This window comes from Electrophorus electricus, chromosome 7 (genome assembly GCF_041902795.1).
Source record: "Electrophorus electricus isolate QZ-2024a chromosome 7, ASM4190279v1, whole genome shotgun sequence".
In the NCBI taxonomy this organism is placed as follows: domain Eukaryota; kingdom Metazoa; phylum Chordata; class Actinopteri; order Gymnotiformes; family Gymnotidae; genus Electrophorus; species Electrophorus electricus.
In genome coordinates this window covers 8,642,501-8,659,995 of record NC_137503.1, presented here as the reverse complement: position 1 = coordinate 8,659,995, position 17,495 = coordinate 8,642,501, and the positions used below count along the sequence as shown (strand labels likewise).

Sequence of the window (17,495 nt, the reverse complement as noted above, 5' to 3'; positions counted from 1 at the left end):
AAATTTTCACCAACTCTTGCTCTGTAAGCATGAGCAAAGGAACAAACATGCTTGACCACCGGATATATTAATTTGCATTAAAGCAAATTTCACTACTATTCATCAACCATATGTTTCTGAATGAAAATGGTTCCCACAAAGAGTAGTAAAGTAAACCCGCAAGGTCTTAACATATAAAATCAAAGGTCACAAGAATCATTATCTTAAGTCTACAGTTAACATATATTCCTTCAACCAGGAAAAATTGCTTTGTGTTTACCATTTGAAATACAGCTCCCCCTGCCTAAGGTCTTTTTCAAAGGCCCTACCGTTTGTCCTGGTCTTGTGCACAATCTTGAGAAGGAGAATCTAATTCATCGGGCACAGTCTTCTGGGCCTCTTCAGAAACGTATGGTGGAGTCTGTAAGAAAACGCCTTGGAGACTCCACGACTCTGCGTTTGCAATTGCCCTAAGAGCATCAGCAATCCCACCAAAGGAGCTAAAAACGAGATCGGTTCACTTATTTATTCACAGTACATATCTTGTCACACGTTACAGGCTATGAAGTGATACTTGAATGTACTATTTAAAAAATCTACCCAAAAATCCCTTCTGACGTCTGGCAAATCTCCACGTTTTCTCGATGACACTCATCCCTCCCGGGTTGTGCAGAGTCACAAACTGAAGTATCGTTGTAGGCCTAGGTGAAATATCAAAGCGAATATAGCTTCGGTAAGTGTTAACATCAAAGTATATTAAAAGGCCTAGCAGGTTGCTTTCACAAAGGCTTGTAAACCTTCTCAGCAATCACGTTACGTCGCATACTATTCTGAAGCAAATTGTTTATGGGTTGTGTTAGCGGTACAGTTTAGCATCCTAGACATACATTTTAATGGCGTTTCCCTTATTTGGTGTAATGTAAAACTTACCATTTGGATTTTGTATGTTCTTTAAAAAACGAAATCGGACCATTGACCTATCTAATGCTCGGTGGCCTGTTCTGCGTTTAATGGTTCTTAGGCGTGGCTAACTGATTAAGCAAAGTATGTAAATACATTCTAACAAATGTCATCTGGAGGACTTAAATTCAATTGGCTATTGATTTGCACTTAAAACGGTGTGTGTGTGTATGTTCTCGCGCGCACACAAACACGTGTGTGTATGAGATTTTTAATAACTCATACACATTGCACACACACACGCGCGCGCGTGTGGGAGTGTATATATACTCTAAAATATAGAACATACACTTAAAAAGGAAGGCTTTAGGTTACTGCGTTACACAATGAAACACTTTCGTTTTGAATTAGAAAGAACCATTTTTCCTTTATTTGGTTTTTTAACTGTATTCAAGATTAAACTAAATAATTTTAAAAGTTTAAACATAGCTGATACATGACCCAGACTACAATGTAAAAAAATACAAAGGGTAGACATGACAAGACAGCTAGACGGGGCTTGCCAGAACTTCAATCAACATTTCCAATATTCAAATCTGGGAAAAGATGGTGGATTAAGAGCATCATGACAAATAATCAAAACCCTTTTAATGAAAGATGTGCTGAAGGCAGATAAAACCAAAAAATAATACAACATTTCTAACACTTATTCACCCTTTAATAGTACTTCAACATATTTGTTTCTCTCAAAACTGTGGTATGAACCAGTTTGATATTTTATGAAAAACTAATTGAGGATTACCACAAAATCCCTGAAAAATAAAGCAGTCCAACAGCTTCATGACTTACTGATCCTATTCCTCTTCCTCTCAAAATTTTGCATCATTACAGAAAAGTCCATTTTGATAGAAGAAAACACTGTTACAAATGCTTTTTTTCTTCAACAGTCACATGGAAACATACAGGGTAAATGGTTTAAGTCATATTTAACAAATCTACTGTTAAATAATTTATAAAGGCAACCAATTTAAACATGAAAAAATACAATGCTCAAGTTATGCACAATTGGCAAAAATAAAATGACCACAACATATATAACAAAGATAAACAGCATCAAAAGGTATCGTATTTATTATTGCAAATACAACATAGGGGAAGTTTATGGTAGCAGATGTACTACTAGGTATTCAGGGTGATTTCCCGGATATTAATTAAACCTAGGTTTTGTCTAACCTGCATAACTACCATTGAAAGTAAGTCCCCATTGAGATTATGCTTAGGCTTAACCTAACTCTGGGAAACTGGCACGCATAACCGTTTCATGATATAACACAGAAGTATCCAACTTAGATACATCAGGCATAAATGAGTAGTTATGAAAGGTAAAAATCCTGAAACAAAAAAAAACCCAAAACAAATTGCCTTTTAACAAATACCATGATATAATCTAAATGGTTTTGCTTATACATACTCAAGAACCACCAAATATGTGGATGAGCTATGTTCATGATCGACAGAGAATGAAAGGTGGGCCCAGTTTATCCATTAGTAAAGGAGTAACAGTGCAGGAAGAGAAATAAAAGATTCTGAACAAAAAATATCAATCATCCACAACCGAATTTCAAGATCATTATAATTAGTGCTCTGCACAATTTAAAAAGTATCGGTTCATCTTAAAAATACAAGTCGGCAACATGCAGTTGCACTCACCTGTGTGGGTAAAGCAATCTTCAAGTGCTAGGTAAAGATAGCAGTAAATTTATGTCAAAAGGGCAAGTGATAAATGCCCATCAAAAAAGTAATCTAAGCCCCATTAAACCAACCAATTAAAACCAACAACCCTTAGGAACCTCACCAAGAGCATGCAAGACGTAAAGGAAAATGAAAAAAGTAAGGACATCACTGTTCTTATCGCAAGACAAGGGAATAAAGTCTACTCGCTCCCTTCAAAAATCTGACAGTTTGGGTGTAAAGAAAATGAACAGATAAAACATAAATTCAGCACATTACTAAGAAAAAAGGGAAATTGCATTAAAACGAAAGGCTCAGTAACCAATTCATGATGCCATGACTTGTTTGTAATAGATCTAAGTGGGCACAGTGATCTTTCTGGCCAGCAGCACCAGTAGGGCAAGTTCCACACTGCCTTCAGCCTGATGAAGTGCCTCAGTTGCCTCATGAGACGAGAACCCGGCCGCTTGTATCCTCTGGATGTGCTCTGCAGGATACTGTCCCATTGAGGTTGGTGCGGAAAGCTGGATAGAGTCTGCAAAGAGGAGAGGAGCCGACCTGGTGGCTTGTGTTGACGGGTGAGAAGAAGCAACAGGCACAAGACTGGAACTGTCCACTGAGGAGTCAACTGCTACAGACAGGGGGCGCTGCTGAGACCCTTCAGCCAGACTGGGGGGGTCAGCGCCTGAGGTCCTCCCATCTGCATATCCCATCTGCATATCCTCGTTCCTGCTGAACTCAAATAAACCCTGTAATGGAGATGCTTCCCCTGGCTCAGACACATTTCCTCCCTCATTCCCACCCACCTGATTACCTTCAGGGATATGTGGAGACCGTGTCATGTTTTGTTCAACATTGATATTCGCCACTCCGTTAGTCTGATTCTCTTCCTGCCCTAGAGGGCTTATTGTGTGTACCTCTATAGTACTATCCTCTGCTAGAGCAGCATGTTCAGATTTGGCAAAATTTGCTTCATTGGTAGTGGCAGTGTGAGATGATGATGAATCAATAGTTGGGTTGAGTCTGGCAAAATCCTCTGTGATGGGTTCTGGATCCACTCCCTCAGGATCCTGTTCTACTGTAGTTGTGTTAGAGGCAGATGGAAGGCTCCTTCCACAAGCCTGAGCATGAGCGTTGGACATCAGAAGCTCATGAAGCTCTTTAAGGGCCTGAGCCAAGGAGGGAATGTTTTCCCCATCTGGCTCATCCCTCTCTGAAGGTGCTGCTTTTTTTGAGGCAGGCTTAGCGTCCATATTCTCCTCAAAATCTGAGTGGATGAGAGTCTGCTGAAGAGAAGTGGCTGACCCCGCAAGGTTGTGGTAAAAGGTCAGCTCTGAAACAGGGGAAAGCTGATCCATTTGATTGTTAGTAGCATTATTCATAATGCTGTCTTGCTCTTTTTGTAGGAGCTGATCAGGAAAGTCAGAACCTATACCTTTTGCATCAGTAGATTCTGTCATGTCCACTTCTTCTAACAAAGCTCCATTATGGGGCCTTGTGTTTAGATTGGTAAAGGGAGACTCAGTTTCTTTTCTCTCTTCTAAGGCAACATCTTCCCATACATTTGCATCTAAATGATTCACAGACTCCTCACAAGTTACAAGGTTAGTCACTTCATTGTCCTTTGACACAGTACTACAGAGTGGTTCCTGAGCAGAGAGAATGGATGGAATAAGAGCTTCTGTTGCTTGGTTGGCAGGTGACATGGAATCAGTTTCAGTGTGGGACTGAGGTGTGAAGGCGTCAGCCAGTCCAAGGGTAGGACACCCAGAGGACTCTGGTTGAAGTGGGGATGATGCAGGTACTTCCTCGACATGGGTCGGATGATCTTCAGTTGCGCCCTGGGTGTCAGATGGCTGTGATTTGGTTTCTCCCTGGGTTTGAGGTGGACTGAATGGTGCCTCTGGTGGCAGGCCACATATTGAGGCTGGGTCAGACTTGGTGCGGTCCGTTGTGAAACTCTGATTATGACTAGTGGCAGATGAGGAACTGGCTGTGTTAAAAGGTTTGCAAAGGGAGAGTGGTGGGGACTGTGGTGAGGTAGTTTTTCCATCTGCAGTGTCTATAAAGGAAAGTAAAACAATGAGTGTCTGCACCTACTGCCACATGCACTTAATGCATTTAAGACATGTAAAACCATGCAATACAATCACATGCACTACAAATTAAGCATGAATCAAACAGGCAAAGACTAAATGTATTCATGAGGCATCAACATTAATATTACAGTACATGCACTACCCAGATTCATGCTTTGCTGCTGTAATTTAGATAGTAGATTTAGAGTTCATCAAATCATTTAAATTGTGGGTAAGGGGAACTCATGTGACAAAATTCAGTGACAAACACTGCAGAATATTACAGTGGCAAATACCATTAACAGAGTGTGAGGAATTTCTCCATGTCTGTGCATTTATTCAAAACTAAAAAAAAAAAAAAGTTAATTTGGGGATTATAAACCTTTTTTTTGGTAATTTAGTTAATAATGTATTCAAACTTACAGAATGCCAAGAATGGCAAACCTTTATTTTTTATTTAAAAATTACTGAAAGTTCCAGCTCTACTTATGGTCTCTATATATTAAGGATATATTTTAGCAGAAAAGTGTTGAAATGATGCCATAACGCATACTGATACTAAATGTCTTAAATCTTGAATGTACAGTGTCTTTCAAACACAATGAAGCCTCACTGACCATTTTTGTGCAAATATGTGGCAAAGGTACAATGCCAAAAAGTATTTCTGGACATGTGCTGGGATTACCTTCTATGTTTAGCTCCACGTTGCCACAAAAGAACTTTAAGCAAATTAAAATGCTGTTTTTGGCTGCCTAACTCTTGTACACAACTTTGTGCCTACAACTAAGCTTCTACCATTTATCTCTATTCATAAAAAAATGTATGCACCGATGAGATTTTCATTAATACATTCCAGTGGAATGGGAATGTTAAGTTGTGGAGAAGGTGGGAAGAGAAGAAGAGGAAAAAAAAAACAACAAAAACCACACATCACAAAAGTCCAAACATACTACTTTTACAGTGATATGACAACATAAAAGTATCTTGCTTTTTAAGATGACCCGAACTGGCTGACATTATAAGTGACTATAGATAACCATACTGGTGACTAAATATTCCATGCATAAACAGTCTTACTAATTAAGTCTGGCGTACCTTGTACCTAATTTATAAAATTAACATGAGTGTTAGTATTTCTTTTTAATTAATTTATATAGATACTCAAATGCTTGCCTAAAATAGAGGAACTGAAGACAAAGTGTCATTATTCCAAATAATTAATACACGTGCCCAGAAATAGCCAAAAACAAAAAGGTCGCATGCAGCAGTTTGCCTCATATATGCTGTCTTAACTCAATATACAGCAGAAATAACAATTCGCTTTCTGAATACTTTTATGGAAAACTATGAATCCTTTAAATGGTGGTCCTTCTTTAACAACAACAAACATCTTGGGATGTTTATGAAAAACTGGCTGAAATATCTGAATGATGGGACAGAAACTCCAGTGCCCATGTGTGACTTCTGTACCTGATAGGCAGGACCCTCTCCAGCTGTCTGTCCATATTCATCAGTGCTGTCCTGCACATGGTTAGAGTACACACACCACACAAGGCATGCAACAGGATGCACAAATTAAGGAAACACTCACATTCAGAGAAAAAATGAAAGAGTGACGAGAAAGAAAGAAAGAGAGAGAGAGAGAGACAGAACAAGATGTGGAGAGAGAATGCTCTATAGCTCTAGGATCTCACAAGGTGTACAGTATGAGCCCAAATTACTTTGGCCCTTGACCATCCTGGTGATCAGGCTATGACTCATATAGTGGTGCCATTTAATAAAATCACTGTCAGATTAAGCAATTAGCAATGCATGCTTACTTCAGAATTTCCCTTCTTGTAAGCATTACTGTTTCTAATGATTGTTCATAGTGAGGTTTATGCCATCATATATAGGCTGAAACACCTCAAAAACAACAGAATATTACTTCAATAAAAGGAATTTTTGAATTTTGAATTTCTTAATTCTGAACTATGACAAACACTTATATTTACAATCATTTGACATTTATCACATGTCAGGCCTACATGTTTTAGTTATAGGACTAAAATAATTTTCTCATACTGTACTACACTTGGTGGATTGGTTATGTTTCAAAGGGCTACACAGCAAACGGCAAACAAACACAATCCTACCGCAAGGTAAACCTTATGCCTTAGTCTACTGATGACTATTTTTCTCTCTGACATTATTCCTCTTACCTTCATATTATCAAATGCTTTTTTTTAATCAAATGTCTGTGGATTCAGTATAGGCTAGCTAAATATAACCTTAACTGGACCTTCAATTCAGTGTCACCCAGCCTTTTAATCATGGTCATAACTTTCCTTGCAACTGTATAAACTTACAGTAAAGAAATACTAAGTGTAAAATAACTGTGGAAAAATGCAATAAACAAATACCTCATATGATGGTAAAGTACAAAAATATATAGAGATAAAATCTTAACAATATTCACTTTTGACCCTATGCATAGATCATACCTGTAGCCAAATGAAGGACACACTACTGTTATCTAGAGAGCAGTAGTCTATATCTTTAACCATGCAGCTCACCGCTGTCCTGTATGGATCTGTGTAATGCCTCTGCTAGCTCGTGGTCTGCAATCTCCTCAGGGCGGTTGTCCTCTCGTGCCTCTGGCCCATATGCCAACCTGGCACAGTCAGGTAACTCTGCCTCAGGCAAAAAGCGTGTCTCTGTTCCTGTCGTCCCAATCAGGAGCACGCTTTTCTTAAGGTCAATGGAGCACTTAAAAATGAACAAAAATGTTTGGACTTAGGACAGCCAACACCAAAATCATCACATAACACATTTAATTGTATCAATTGATAACCGTGGACAAGTACAGGGACAATTAAGAGTTTATCATTTCAACGAACCAGAAGACAAGACATAACCAAAAGACAAGACAGTACATAAAATACTGTATTTGCTGTGAAGTGAGGATCACAAAAGCTTTGTCCTTTCCTTCAAATGCACACCTGGTGTCTTTTCAGCATGTCAAGGCCTAGTAGCATGTCCATAGGCTGATCTTCCAGAATAGAGAAGGAGCAAGGCAGGAAGTCCCCTTCAATCTGCACCTGAGCTGGAACACATAGGCCACCAAAATCCATAATAAATACAAAAAAAAAAAAACACATATACAGAAAAATATACAAAACATTAAGAAAAGTACATGGGAACACCTGAACAAAAACAATGTTTAAATCATTTACTTTATTAAACTATGTTGGTATCTTACAACACCCGCAATATTATTTGCGATCCAATTTTTAAATATATTTATTTCATATCAACATTTGTCATTACTTTGGAGTCCGCTGTGAAGACATGGATTTCAAAACATGCAGATACTTCTGAGAAGAAATGAAAACTTTAAAATGTTTGCTTATGAATTTACTTTTTTCCATCATTTTCATATCATTTTGTGGACCTATAGCACAGCATACATAAAATCTTTCTTTACTCTTAATAACTGACTTACAACAACCTTTCATGTTTCATATATGCTTGTAGTATAGCTCTGACGTCACAAAGGTTATCATCAATAAAATAAATATTAATGAAGCAAAAATGTTCTTCAACAAATAACAGACACCAATAGGTATTATATACAGAAACATGAACATCTCCACTAAAGAATCTGTTGGGAGATCATACTTCTAAAAATATATTATAATAATAGGTCTTGTCATAGACGTACCCAAATGCACTCTGCCAATGATCTTCTGTGTGCCCACGCCTTTAGCAATCCCTGCCCAGCGCCGGTCTACAAGACGCATGATGTTACATCGCTCTGCACAGGCTTGACTCATAATAGTCATCTGGGCCCCTAAAACCAGAGTGTGTTTTAGTTACGACAGTAATGTCTTTATAATAAACAGAGTGGTTAATCTTGCTAGAAATTATTCACGTAGGTATGTAAGAAATGAAATGTGTAGCTTTATTTGCAGGTTGAGCATTGGTTGGCACAGTATATTAATTGAAAACGGTTACTACCAATGGAGAACAGTTCCATGGCATAGGGTCTACAATGCCAATGCTAATGAGCCTGAGGGCACAAGTTAGTAACAGACTGGAATTACCAGAAGGTGTACCGCTATATGCCTAAAAAAAATAAATAAATAAATAAATAAAACACAGTGTACCTGAATCAACAAATGCCTTCACAGGGTGTCCATTGACTTTGCAGTTGATGTAGAGCATGACCACCTGGCCAAAACTCTCAGGGGCCTCTTCCATAGCTATAGTCATGTTTTCTTCAATATTATGCTGCCTGGGGGAAAAAACGCAATACATTTACATCAACAATATCTCTTTGGCTCTCTGACAATGCTTACAAAATATTTTGTAACCCAAATACAAACTCTTATATCATTTCAGGTCTTTTTTAAAAAGTGAAATGACCCACAAAACAAACCACTCTTATTCCAGCCAAGGCCCAAGTACTACAAGCCCCTTTTTTCGGGACAGTGATCTAGGATGCTTTGGCTGCAAGTCTGCCTGGAAATAATCTTGGAACAGAGAATGGATTTTGCACTGAGAGATGTGCTTTTGTTTCAAATAATCTCACTATTCACTTAGCTGAGTGGCAGCAGACAACAGCATGACTGTATGTACTCATACTGCCATCACACCACCACATACACTGGCTGCGAAAAAAAGTGTTCAGCCAAGAATGTGAGGGTTTAATCAGAAGATGGAGACTGCAGAGAAAGCTTCCAAGTATTAAGCATCATTCTGCAAGTTATCCTTACTAATGCACGTCGACTAGAACTGCATGGAACCATCACCATAGCACCTATTTCCCATACAAATAATAGCGCTGCATAAATTAGGTTGGACTGAATACAGCTTGCTGGTAGACCAGTTTGTACATGCAAAAAATACATTCAACTGTTACAAGCAGAAAAAAAGTGTTCACGTGCTCTCTTCATCAGGTAAAGAGGTAATTATAGGTAATTACAGGCATATGCAACTCAGCTACAACAAGAGCCTAACTGGTACTTGCTTTTAATAATAAGATATTTATAAATTCTACACATCTGTGTCTACATACATTTATACACAAGCAAAAAAAACAAACAATTGAACTGTGTGCATTAAGATAAAACATTAGCATGCATTTAAATGTGGTTAATGTTTCTTTTAAAGTCTTTGTTTGGAGGTTTAACAGTATGTTAAAGCTTCTGGACAGCTTTGCAACATTCAGACTCAAACCCACTGTTGTACCTGATGTCCTCCTCAATCTTGGCCTGAGCCTCCAGATCAAAAGGATCAGCTGTGAGAAGTCTGATTCGCTCCTGCTCCCTTCGGGCTCTGTCCTGCTGCTGCTCCAAAAGCACTTTTGTAAAGCGCTCTGAGGGAGGCGAACTGGTTTAATTACTCAGGCTCTGACAAAATTGTGGGAACACTCACTGACCACAATGATTAAAGCCATCATATATTCTCTGTAATGCTGTCCACTCACCAAGGTCACCACTCAACAGGGCCTCAGCCAAGGGTGGATTGCGCTCCTTCAGCAGGGAAAGTTCATGTGGATTGGCAAGCAACATATCACGTAACAGTGAGGGGTTGTCCAATCCCTGAGGAGAGGAGGCAGGGGAAGTAACAGGGGGGGATTGGGCAACACTGGGATGCTGAGCGTGTCTGCTGGAGTGTTGATTTGACGAGGTACCGGGGACTGTGATGGAGCTAAAATCAATGCGGGGTAGTCCTAGGAAATAACAGAAAAATAAATCCATTAAAGAAGGACTCTCCCCCCCACCCTAAAAAAAAACAGCCCCCCCCGCCCTTTTATAAATATTGCCTGGCTTAAAAACCTGTTACAAGACTTACTTGCTCCATTCGTTTTATTAGTACAAACTATTTGGTTAACTCTTTGAATATGCAACTTTTTTTTTCCAAAAATGAAATCCGCAGGGGCATTTTACCTGGGAATGCGGGGGGCTGTGCAGCTTGCCGCTTTTCTGCTTGTCTTAACACCACCACATCTCCATCCTTTAGCCCATAATTCCCCAAGGCTCGGGTGAGGTCTCTTAACGGTTGCTCTGCATATGAGATCTATCAACAACCACGAATTAAAACGACTTAAAGAAAGTTAAATTAAATGGACTAAGGACTAGAGTTTCAAACCTCGTTTCGTCATCTAGCGAGACATATCCAGCCTAGTTAGCTAGGTCAGCAAAGACAAATCGAAACGAAAATAAGTCCCAATGAAGTATACAAGGTGCCGTTTGACTTAAACGTAGCTTTCATGTAAGATTCACTTTCAGTTTGACAGCAAGCTTTTGATAACTTGTCATGTGCAATGCAAAGTTCTGGGGCCCTTGGGTTAATCAAGTAACCCGTGTCATATTTTTAGCCAGCTAGCTGTTTTACAGTTTGTAACCTATGTAAATAACCACCCCGACGACACTAGCTACTAGCTTAACTCGCTAACTCAATCGGGCTAACTAGGGAGCGAGCTTGCTTGTTGGCTAGCTACCTTGCAAGTGAAAGCTCCTCGGGATAGCTAATTAGCTAGCTAGTTAACTCGACATAAACGAAGGAGCTTCCTCGGCGTTATGTTTCCAAAATATGTAAGCTACATATCTTTCTATCTATCTAGGATAATTCTTTAACGTTGCGTACGTAGCATGCTATTAATAGTATGAAATGCCGGTTACCTTATGTGTATAGCTAACTGCTAGTAAAAAGTCTGCTTGCTAGCAGGCTTGTTATCGTTTGCTGAAGTACTTTTGGACATGGTTTACCTGAATCTCCCCCGCGGGTATTCCTGATTCTAGTTCGCATAGAGCCAAAAAATCCCTGAGTTCAAGATCCGGGGAGACGTCCAGGGAAAAAGTTGTCTCTGATCGGTCCCTTGGTGCGCAAAACACGGTCAACAACATTGCGCTTGGAGTCACTGGAGCCCTGTTAACAGTGGACAACAGCACAGCTTCCCTTTCCCTTACTAGCTAACGTTTGCTTTTTATCGTTTAGAAGAGAGCGTCTTATATGTTCAAATTTGTTTAGTTATTTTATAATAAAGCACCTAGTGGGCATGGACGCAATTAAAATAGCAATGTAATAAACATTAGAAACAGATCTTCTGGAACACTGATCCTCCACCTCCTTTCGATGTAAATACGAGAAACTAACTGTAACGGGGTTCTTTCAAGTAACGCAAATTCTGCGGACAGGTCTACGGAAATTCACTGATCCCTAGATAATTTTATAAGACACAATCCTCGTGCCTATGACATATAGATCTCTGGAGCTGCGCAGCGGCACCAGTCGGCCTTCAGGAATGTGAAGCTAGAAATAGTTCAACTATGTCTATAGCATAAGTCACTAAACTCCAGAATATAAGCCTTCAACTCATTTTTAAATTACAGTACGAGTTGCATCTTTTGCGATTTGTTACACAGCGAAAGTGAATAATTAGACAAATATCAAAGCCTTAATTTTTGTAACCATGCCTTAAATATGCCTTGAAAATAATTTTCCAACACTTTGAAAAACACCACACTGTTTCTTACACTGGGGACTTTATTCAAAAATAAAAGGTCTTGTAATCATTGGAAAAGCACATACCTTGGCTCTTTTGTGAGAACTTTGCAAACATGGAGGCAGTGAGAGTGAGAGGAAGAAGTAGAGGAGTAGGAAGAGGACAAAGATGACATCAAAAACAAAGAAAAGGACCAGGCAATATACAGAGACAAATTTCTGATGAAATTAGGGCCACTTTTGTCATAAGTCATGGCCTGGTGATGAGGAAGGTTGGGCAGAGAACTCAACCTCTATAATATGGACACTTAGTCTGGAGAATATCTGAGATAATATTAGTTTCCTCCAGGCTGCTCTGGTTCAGGGCTGCTTCTTACTCCCCATTTCTCAGTCCAGTTGGCTTGGTGTTGGAAAGTGTATGTCCACCAACCATCTGGCCGTCTGCCTCTTCAGCACATAGTGCAAGAGGCATGTGGTGACATTGAGGTAGAATCAATCCAAAGTTGGATGCGAAATGCAACGCAATATTTTCTCCTTTGGCTCTCCAGGAATTATATTGCTTGAAACGTGGATGGAGTGATGGAAGATGGGATCCTTAAATTTTCCACCCCATCACTTACAATCTCATTGAATACTATTTTTGTTTATACCAATGCACTAATTATTTTGTAATTATTTTTGTTTCATACAGTATACAGTAACATATTGCATTGATGACTGATAGTGTAATTCTATTTTTCTTGTTTTTGTTGTGTAAAACCAGCAATGACAAAAATGTAAGCTGTTTTCTAAAGCCTTTCTATTTTTGTGTTCATAGAAATGTAAGTATATGTACCGAACTTAAACAATATTTCATGAAAACCTGTTTTAAACCTGTTTTAACCATTTTAAATCATGGAAAGTACTAAAGACAGCAGTGTTTAGTATAAAGTACTAAAGTAGTATAAAGTGTGTCTGCCGCGACTCCTCAGCTTATAAATTCTTTGTTTCTTAGCATTTTATCTTGAATCCGAGATCATTTTAAAACCATCCACAAGAAGGCGCAATAGTCTTCTGAAAAGGTTCAGTATTGAGAGTCCAAAATTCGGTCTTTCACATAAACATGCTGCAAATTAGAAGACCGGAACACACTACAGAAACATCCTCACGTACACAAATATGTCCGTATCTTTATGCTTCACTTGTTAATACTGACAAAAAAAACCTGAGCATTATACACCATTGGATCATATGCTCATGTTTAATTGGCAAGTAATAAAAATATCTTAAATGCACTAATATTCACACACACCACCTACATACAGACCACACACATAAAGCCAAGAGAACCTATACCAAATATATACCTTTTCACAATACACCATAGACATATACAGTATAAGATATTACAATAATTTAAATGTTACTCATGTGTGCAAATATGCATGTTTAATATACATTTTAATATGCATTTTTACTTACTTCCTTTCTAAACGTTAAAATGCATACACAAAAAACAAAACTGCATACAACATATGCACAGCTTAAATATATCCTTCTAAACTTACAATATAAAGCAAGAATATAACATGCACATTCTGACTTCAACTGTAACTGTACATAATCTATACCTTTTTGTCTACACTTTGAGCAACCTCTTTTACAAACTCAACCATTAACCCTTAGTCTGCATTAATCAGTGGTGTTCATGGACACAATTAATGAGAGTTAGTTTTCTAATGTTGCTGAACTACAATAATGAATGGTTATTGTAACAAAAATTTACACAGACTTTGCAAGGGTGCACCAAATATTGTACTGTGAATGGGTTAGTCTAAAATGAAATACATAACCTGGAGGGCCAGTTATGGCCAGCTGATATACTGAAGGAATCTAATGTCTTCAGTGTTTAAATTTCAATCCACTTCTTTTCCAGGCTTTTGTTAGGTGTTCACTGAAAGGTTGCCTAGCACATTTACAACACCATTGATCTTAGGTGCAGTCTAAAATCCATGCCCAAAAAAATAGGTTTTATTTTGAGAAAGAAGAGAGCTAGTGGACCTGTCTGACACAGAAAAATATCGGCTGTGTAGTTTAATCATTCATTTGTATTGCATCTTTTTATTGTTAATAGGTGGAGCAGGTTGACCATCACTTCTGCAGGAGATGCTCCATACTCTGATTGATGAATGAAAAGCCAGCAAAGGCGCTCTGGTCCATTGAGTCAACCAAACTTTTCTCACACTGGGACAGGCGGGGTTTCTCACTTAAAAACTCCTGGTCAAAATTGCTACAGTCATTGGGCGCTTTCTGCAATTGGAGAAGAATGGAAGTAAATAACATGATAAACAGAAGCCGTATTTCAGTGTCTTTATTTTTGAAATATGCTCTATGAGTATGAAATCTGAAAGGAAAAAAAATGTGAGAAGACTGTAAGAAACAAAGAGACGGAAAGAAAGCTCATACCACTTTTGGCTTATAAGGGGGTTCGATTTCTCTCCTCTCCAAAGCAGACCAATTAATAGTCTTGAAGAATGACTGACCTCGGATATTACCCACAACACCCAGTCGATGAGAAGGGTCCCGCTCAAATAGCTATGTTCATGAAAGAAAACCAAGAGCAGAAATATCATTTATAATACAAAGATCTCAAAGTATCTCCTTTCTAAGGACTTAATACACTTTTAAACCTTAGCAGAATTGTGTATATATCTTCGTTGTTAAGTATTGCCAATATGTCTTCATGTACACACAGGTGTGTTTGTGTGCATGTTTACCCGCTCCAGCATGTCTCTGGTATCCATGGTGATCCAGCGAGGGTAGTGAGGTGTGTCCATACGGATGGACTCAAAAAGCTCATCTTCATCATCGCCATGGAATGGTGACTGACCAATCAGCATTTCATACACGAGCACACCAAATGACCACCAGTCCACTGAAAATGAATACTGCTGACCCAGTAGGATCTACACACACACACACACAATGATCTCCAAAAGGGTATACTGAATTAAACTGAAATTGCTACAGGTGAGAACATAAGTCACATTCATTTGATTCCACGTCATACCTCAGGGGCAATGTAGTCTGGCGTCCCACAGAAGGTTGTGGCGAGATTGTCTCCAAAAACACTCTCTTTACACATGCCAAAATCAGCTATCTTTATATGACCATCTCCATCTAGCATCACATTGTCCAATTTGAGATCCCTAATAAAGAAAAGAAACAAAAGTGAAAAAAAATGCCTTGTGGTATAGTACACAAGAACAGTGTGTTTGTGTGTGTAACCTGTAGATGATGCCTTTTCCATGGAGGAACTGCAGACCACACACAATTTCAGCTGCATAGAACCTGGAGGGAAGAAACAAAACAGACCCCATTAGACCTGTGTGTAATTTACACAAACAATTTTATATTAAGAAAAAAAGCATAAAATTCTGACTAAGTTAAAAATAAGTCACTGTATGTGTGTGTGTGCTCGGTGTGTGCCTGTATGTTTGTGTGTGTGTCTCACGTTGCTCTGTAGAGATCGAAGCGTCCTTTTTCCTGTATATGGAACATCAGGTCACCTCCATTCAGATACTCCATCACAAAGAACAAGTGCTCCTAACATGTTGACAAAGCAATAAACATTGTGAATGACTAAACAAGAAATAACTGATAAAACAATCATTTAAATACAATGGTGATTCCATGAAGTATAAGTTTTGGTCCAGATTTTTGTGACAACTCTTGGTGTGGTTTAATAACAGCCTATATATAGGGGTTCTGCTGGACTGCCCATTACTGTTGACTGGGAGGTTGAAGAGGTACTGTATATTGTATAATATGACTGCATTTTGTAGGAATCCCTTCATATGTTCTTTGCTACCTTGGTCTGAAAGGTAGAGTAGAGGTGTGTAAGGAAGGGATTGTCCCAAGCTAGAGCAAGCACCCGCTTCTCCACCATGGTGCACTCTACATCATCATCCATCAGCACAACGTCTTTCTTCAAGGCTTTCACAGCAAACCACTCCTCGCTGCCCTTAAGTTCAGCCAGAAAAACCTGAAGGAGCAGCGGGAATCAGAGAGAGAGAGATGGAGACAAAGACCAGAGCAAAAGAAAGATACACCCACACAAAGAGAGATAGGAAATATGGTTAGATGGAATAGAACTTGTTTAGTCTATTCCTGGGGAGATAGCATTTAATAATAGAAGGGTAAAAGGAGAGATGTGTAAAAAAATAAGCGAATAGTCAGAAGGAGTAAAGAGAAAAGCAGCCTCAGAATCTCTGTGGAGAACATGAGAGTCATTTGAAGGGTAACACTACCTTGCCAAAGCTCCCCTTGCCCAGCACTTTGTGGAAGGTGAAGTGCTCAGCAGTGATACGTGTCTGGTGGGTGATCCGAGATGGAGGGCGAGGACTTGAACCCTCCCACAGGTGGCCATATGGAGACCCATCTACAGAGATGTATCATTTAAATCACTACTGCTATATTCATCAGTCACTATTTATGAATACAAATGACACACACTAACCACTGGTGTCAGTTCCTGGACCTTTATTATAATCTTGATAAAAAGCAATTTCCGGCGTGTTCGCATTTGTGTTTGCTTCAGGCCGCTTTGTGGACTTCTGTGGAGAGAAAATATAAGTAACATACACAAAGAATTTTCTGAACAATATTTCTAAAAATGAAATTGACATTGCTTGAATTTAATATTTTTCTTTAAAACGGTAAATTCACATACATCCAGACTCACCTGGCTGACTTGAGTGAGTGCTTCAGCCAGTAGTTTCTGGTTGATGCCACACAGGTTTGCCACTTTAGTCTGACACTTGTGATGAACATTCATGCCACAGTCTGAGAACATTTTGACAATCAGAAACACAAAGACATATGCATACTATCCCACACATACACATAATCTCTCACTCACCCTCACACTTTAATCCCTGTTTGACAAGACCCCAAAGCAGACTCCCACAGTGGTCACAAAAGGTGGGGCTCATGTAGTTGTAAGTCTTAAAGCGATGTGGCATATCAATTTTAAAGCGCTCCTTCTGAAACTGCACAGACACAAGCACATACAACTGTGTTAGAACAAAGGTGATGACACAGACCCAAACAGAATACACTGTGAGGAGACCATACGTACCACCGTGTCGCGGCTGTTAGCCGCTGTGCCTGTGCATCTTCCGATGATTTTGTCAATGCACTTCTTATGGATAGCTGCATTACATTCTGTGAAAGCAAAAACATCTCAAGTTGAATAAGTTAGTGATGCATAAAAAGAAGGCTGTGCATGCCCAAACAATACTTACGTCTACACTTGTATCCCTGTTTGTTGAGCCC

At 39.0% G+C, this 17,495-nt stretch overlaps 2 protein-coding genes across 6 annotated transcripts in view; both read right to left on the bottom strand.

The window, feature by feature from the left end:
• Nucleotides 1-1,279: 1,279 nt before the first annotated feature.
• ddi2 (DNA-damage inducible protein 2) lies at nucleotides 1,280-11,917 on the bottom strand. 3 transcript variants are annotated; one of them, XM_027007894.2, is made up of 10 exons: nucleotides 11,444-11,909; nucleotides 10,622-10,751; nucleotides 10,159-10,404; nucleotides 9,921-10,047; nucleotides 8,837-8,964; nucleotides 8,392-8,520; nucleotides 7,670-7,773; nucleotides 7,244-7,436; nucleotides 6,159-6,209; nucleotides 4,533-4,672 (listed from the first exon to the last, which is right to left on the bottom strand). In XM_027007894.2, exons 1-9 carry the CDS (start codon nucleotides 11,579-11,581, stop codon nucleotides 6,199-6,201), a joined length of 1,206 nt encoding a protein of 401 aa, XP_026863695.1. In that variant the 5' UTR covers nucleotides 11,582-11,909; the 3' UTR covers nucleotides 4,533-4,672; nucleotides 6,159-6,198. The 3 variants fall into 3 exon arrangements, 2 of the variants coding, with proteins under 2 accessions (XP_026863694.2, XP_026863695.1); XM_027007893.3 differs by lacking the exon at nucleotides 6,159-6,209 and having other exon boundaries at nucleotides 1,280-4,672; nucleotides 11,444-11,917; XR_014124545.1 differs by having other exon boundaries at nucleotides 6,159-7,436; nucleotides 11,444-11,911.
• A 1,483-nt stretch (nucleotides 11,918-13,400) lies between these two features.
• prkcda (protein kinase C, delta a) overlaps nucleotides 13,401-17,495 on the bottom strand; it is a 9,565-nt gene continuing 5,470 nt past the window's right edge. For all 3 annotated transcript variants that reach the window (XM_081717601.1, XM_027007897.3, XM_081717602.1), the window contains 13 exons: nucleotides 17,465-17,495; nucleotides 17,299-17,384; nucleotides 17,080-17,209; nucleotides 16,903-17,003; nucleotides 16,678-16,774; nucleotides 16,469-16,599; nucleotides 16,030-16,203; nucleotides 15,673-15,764; nucleotides 15,447-15,509; nucleotides 15,229-15,367; nucleotides 14,936-15,124; nucleotides 14,625-14,753; nucleotides 13,401-14,468 (listed from right to left, as the gene is read on the bottom strand). The exon at nucleotides 17,465-17,495 is cut by the window's right edge and continues 1 nt beyond it. In XM_081717601.1, the coding sequence (XP_081573727.1) occupies nucleotides 14,310-14,468; nucleotides 14,625-14,753; nucleotides 14,936-15,124; nucleotides 15,229-15,367; nucleotides 15,447-15,509; nucleotides 15,673-15,764; nucleotides 16,030-16,203; nucleotides 16,469-16,599; nucleotides 16,678-16,774; nucleotides 16,903-17,003; nucleotides 17,080-17,209; nucleotides 17,299-17,384; nucleotides 17,465-17,495 (1,521 nt within the window). In that variant the 3' untranslated portion in view covers nucleotides 13,401-14,309. The remainder of the gene's footprint in view (nucleotides 14,469-14,624; nucleotides 14,754-14,935; nucleotides 15,125-15,228; nucleotides 15,368-15,446; nucleotides 15,510-15,672; nucleotides 15,765-16,029; nucleotides 16,204-16,468; nucleotides 16,600-16,677; nucleotides 16,775-16,902; nucleotides 17,004-17,079; nucleotides 17,210-17,298; nucleotides 17,385-17,464) is intronic.

What these genes read in the sequence shown, in the direction of transcription:
- ddi2 (XM_027007893.3), bottom strand. Translation starts at nt 11,581, where the DNA reads ATGTTGTTGACCGTGTTTTGCGCACCAAGGGACCGATCAGAGACAACT. An exon ending in ACAGCCCCCCGCATTCCCAG is followed by an intron (nt 10,405 to 10,621) that starts GTAAAATGCCCC and finishes GTTATTTCCTAG; the next exon opens with GACTACCCCGCATTGATTTT. An exon ending in GAAGGCATTTGTTGATTCAG is followed by an intron (nt 8,521 to 8,836) that starts GTACACTGTGTT and finishes CTCTGGTTTTAG; the next exon opens with GGGCCCAGATGACTATTATG.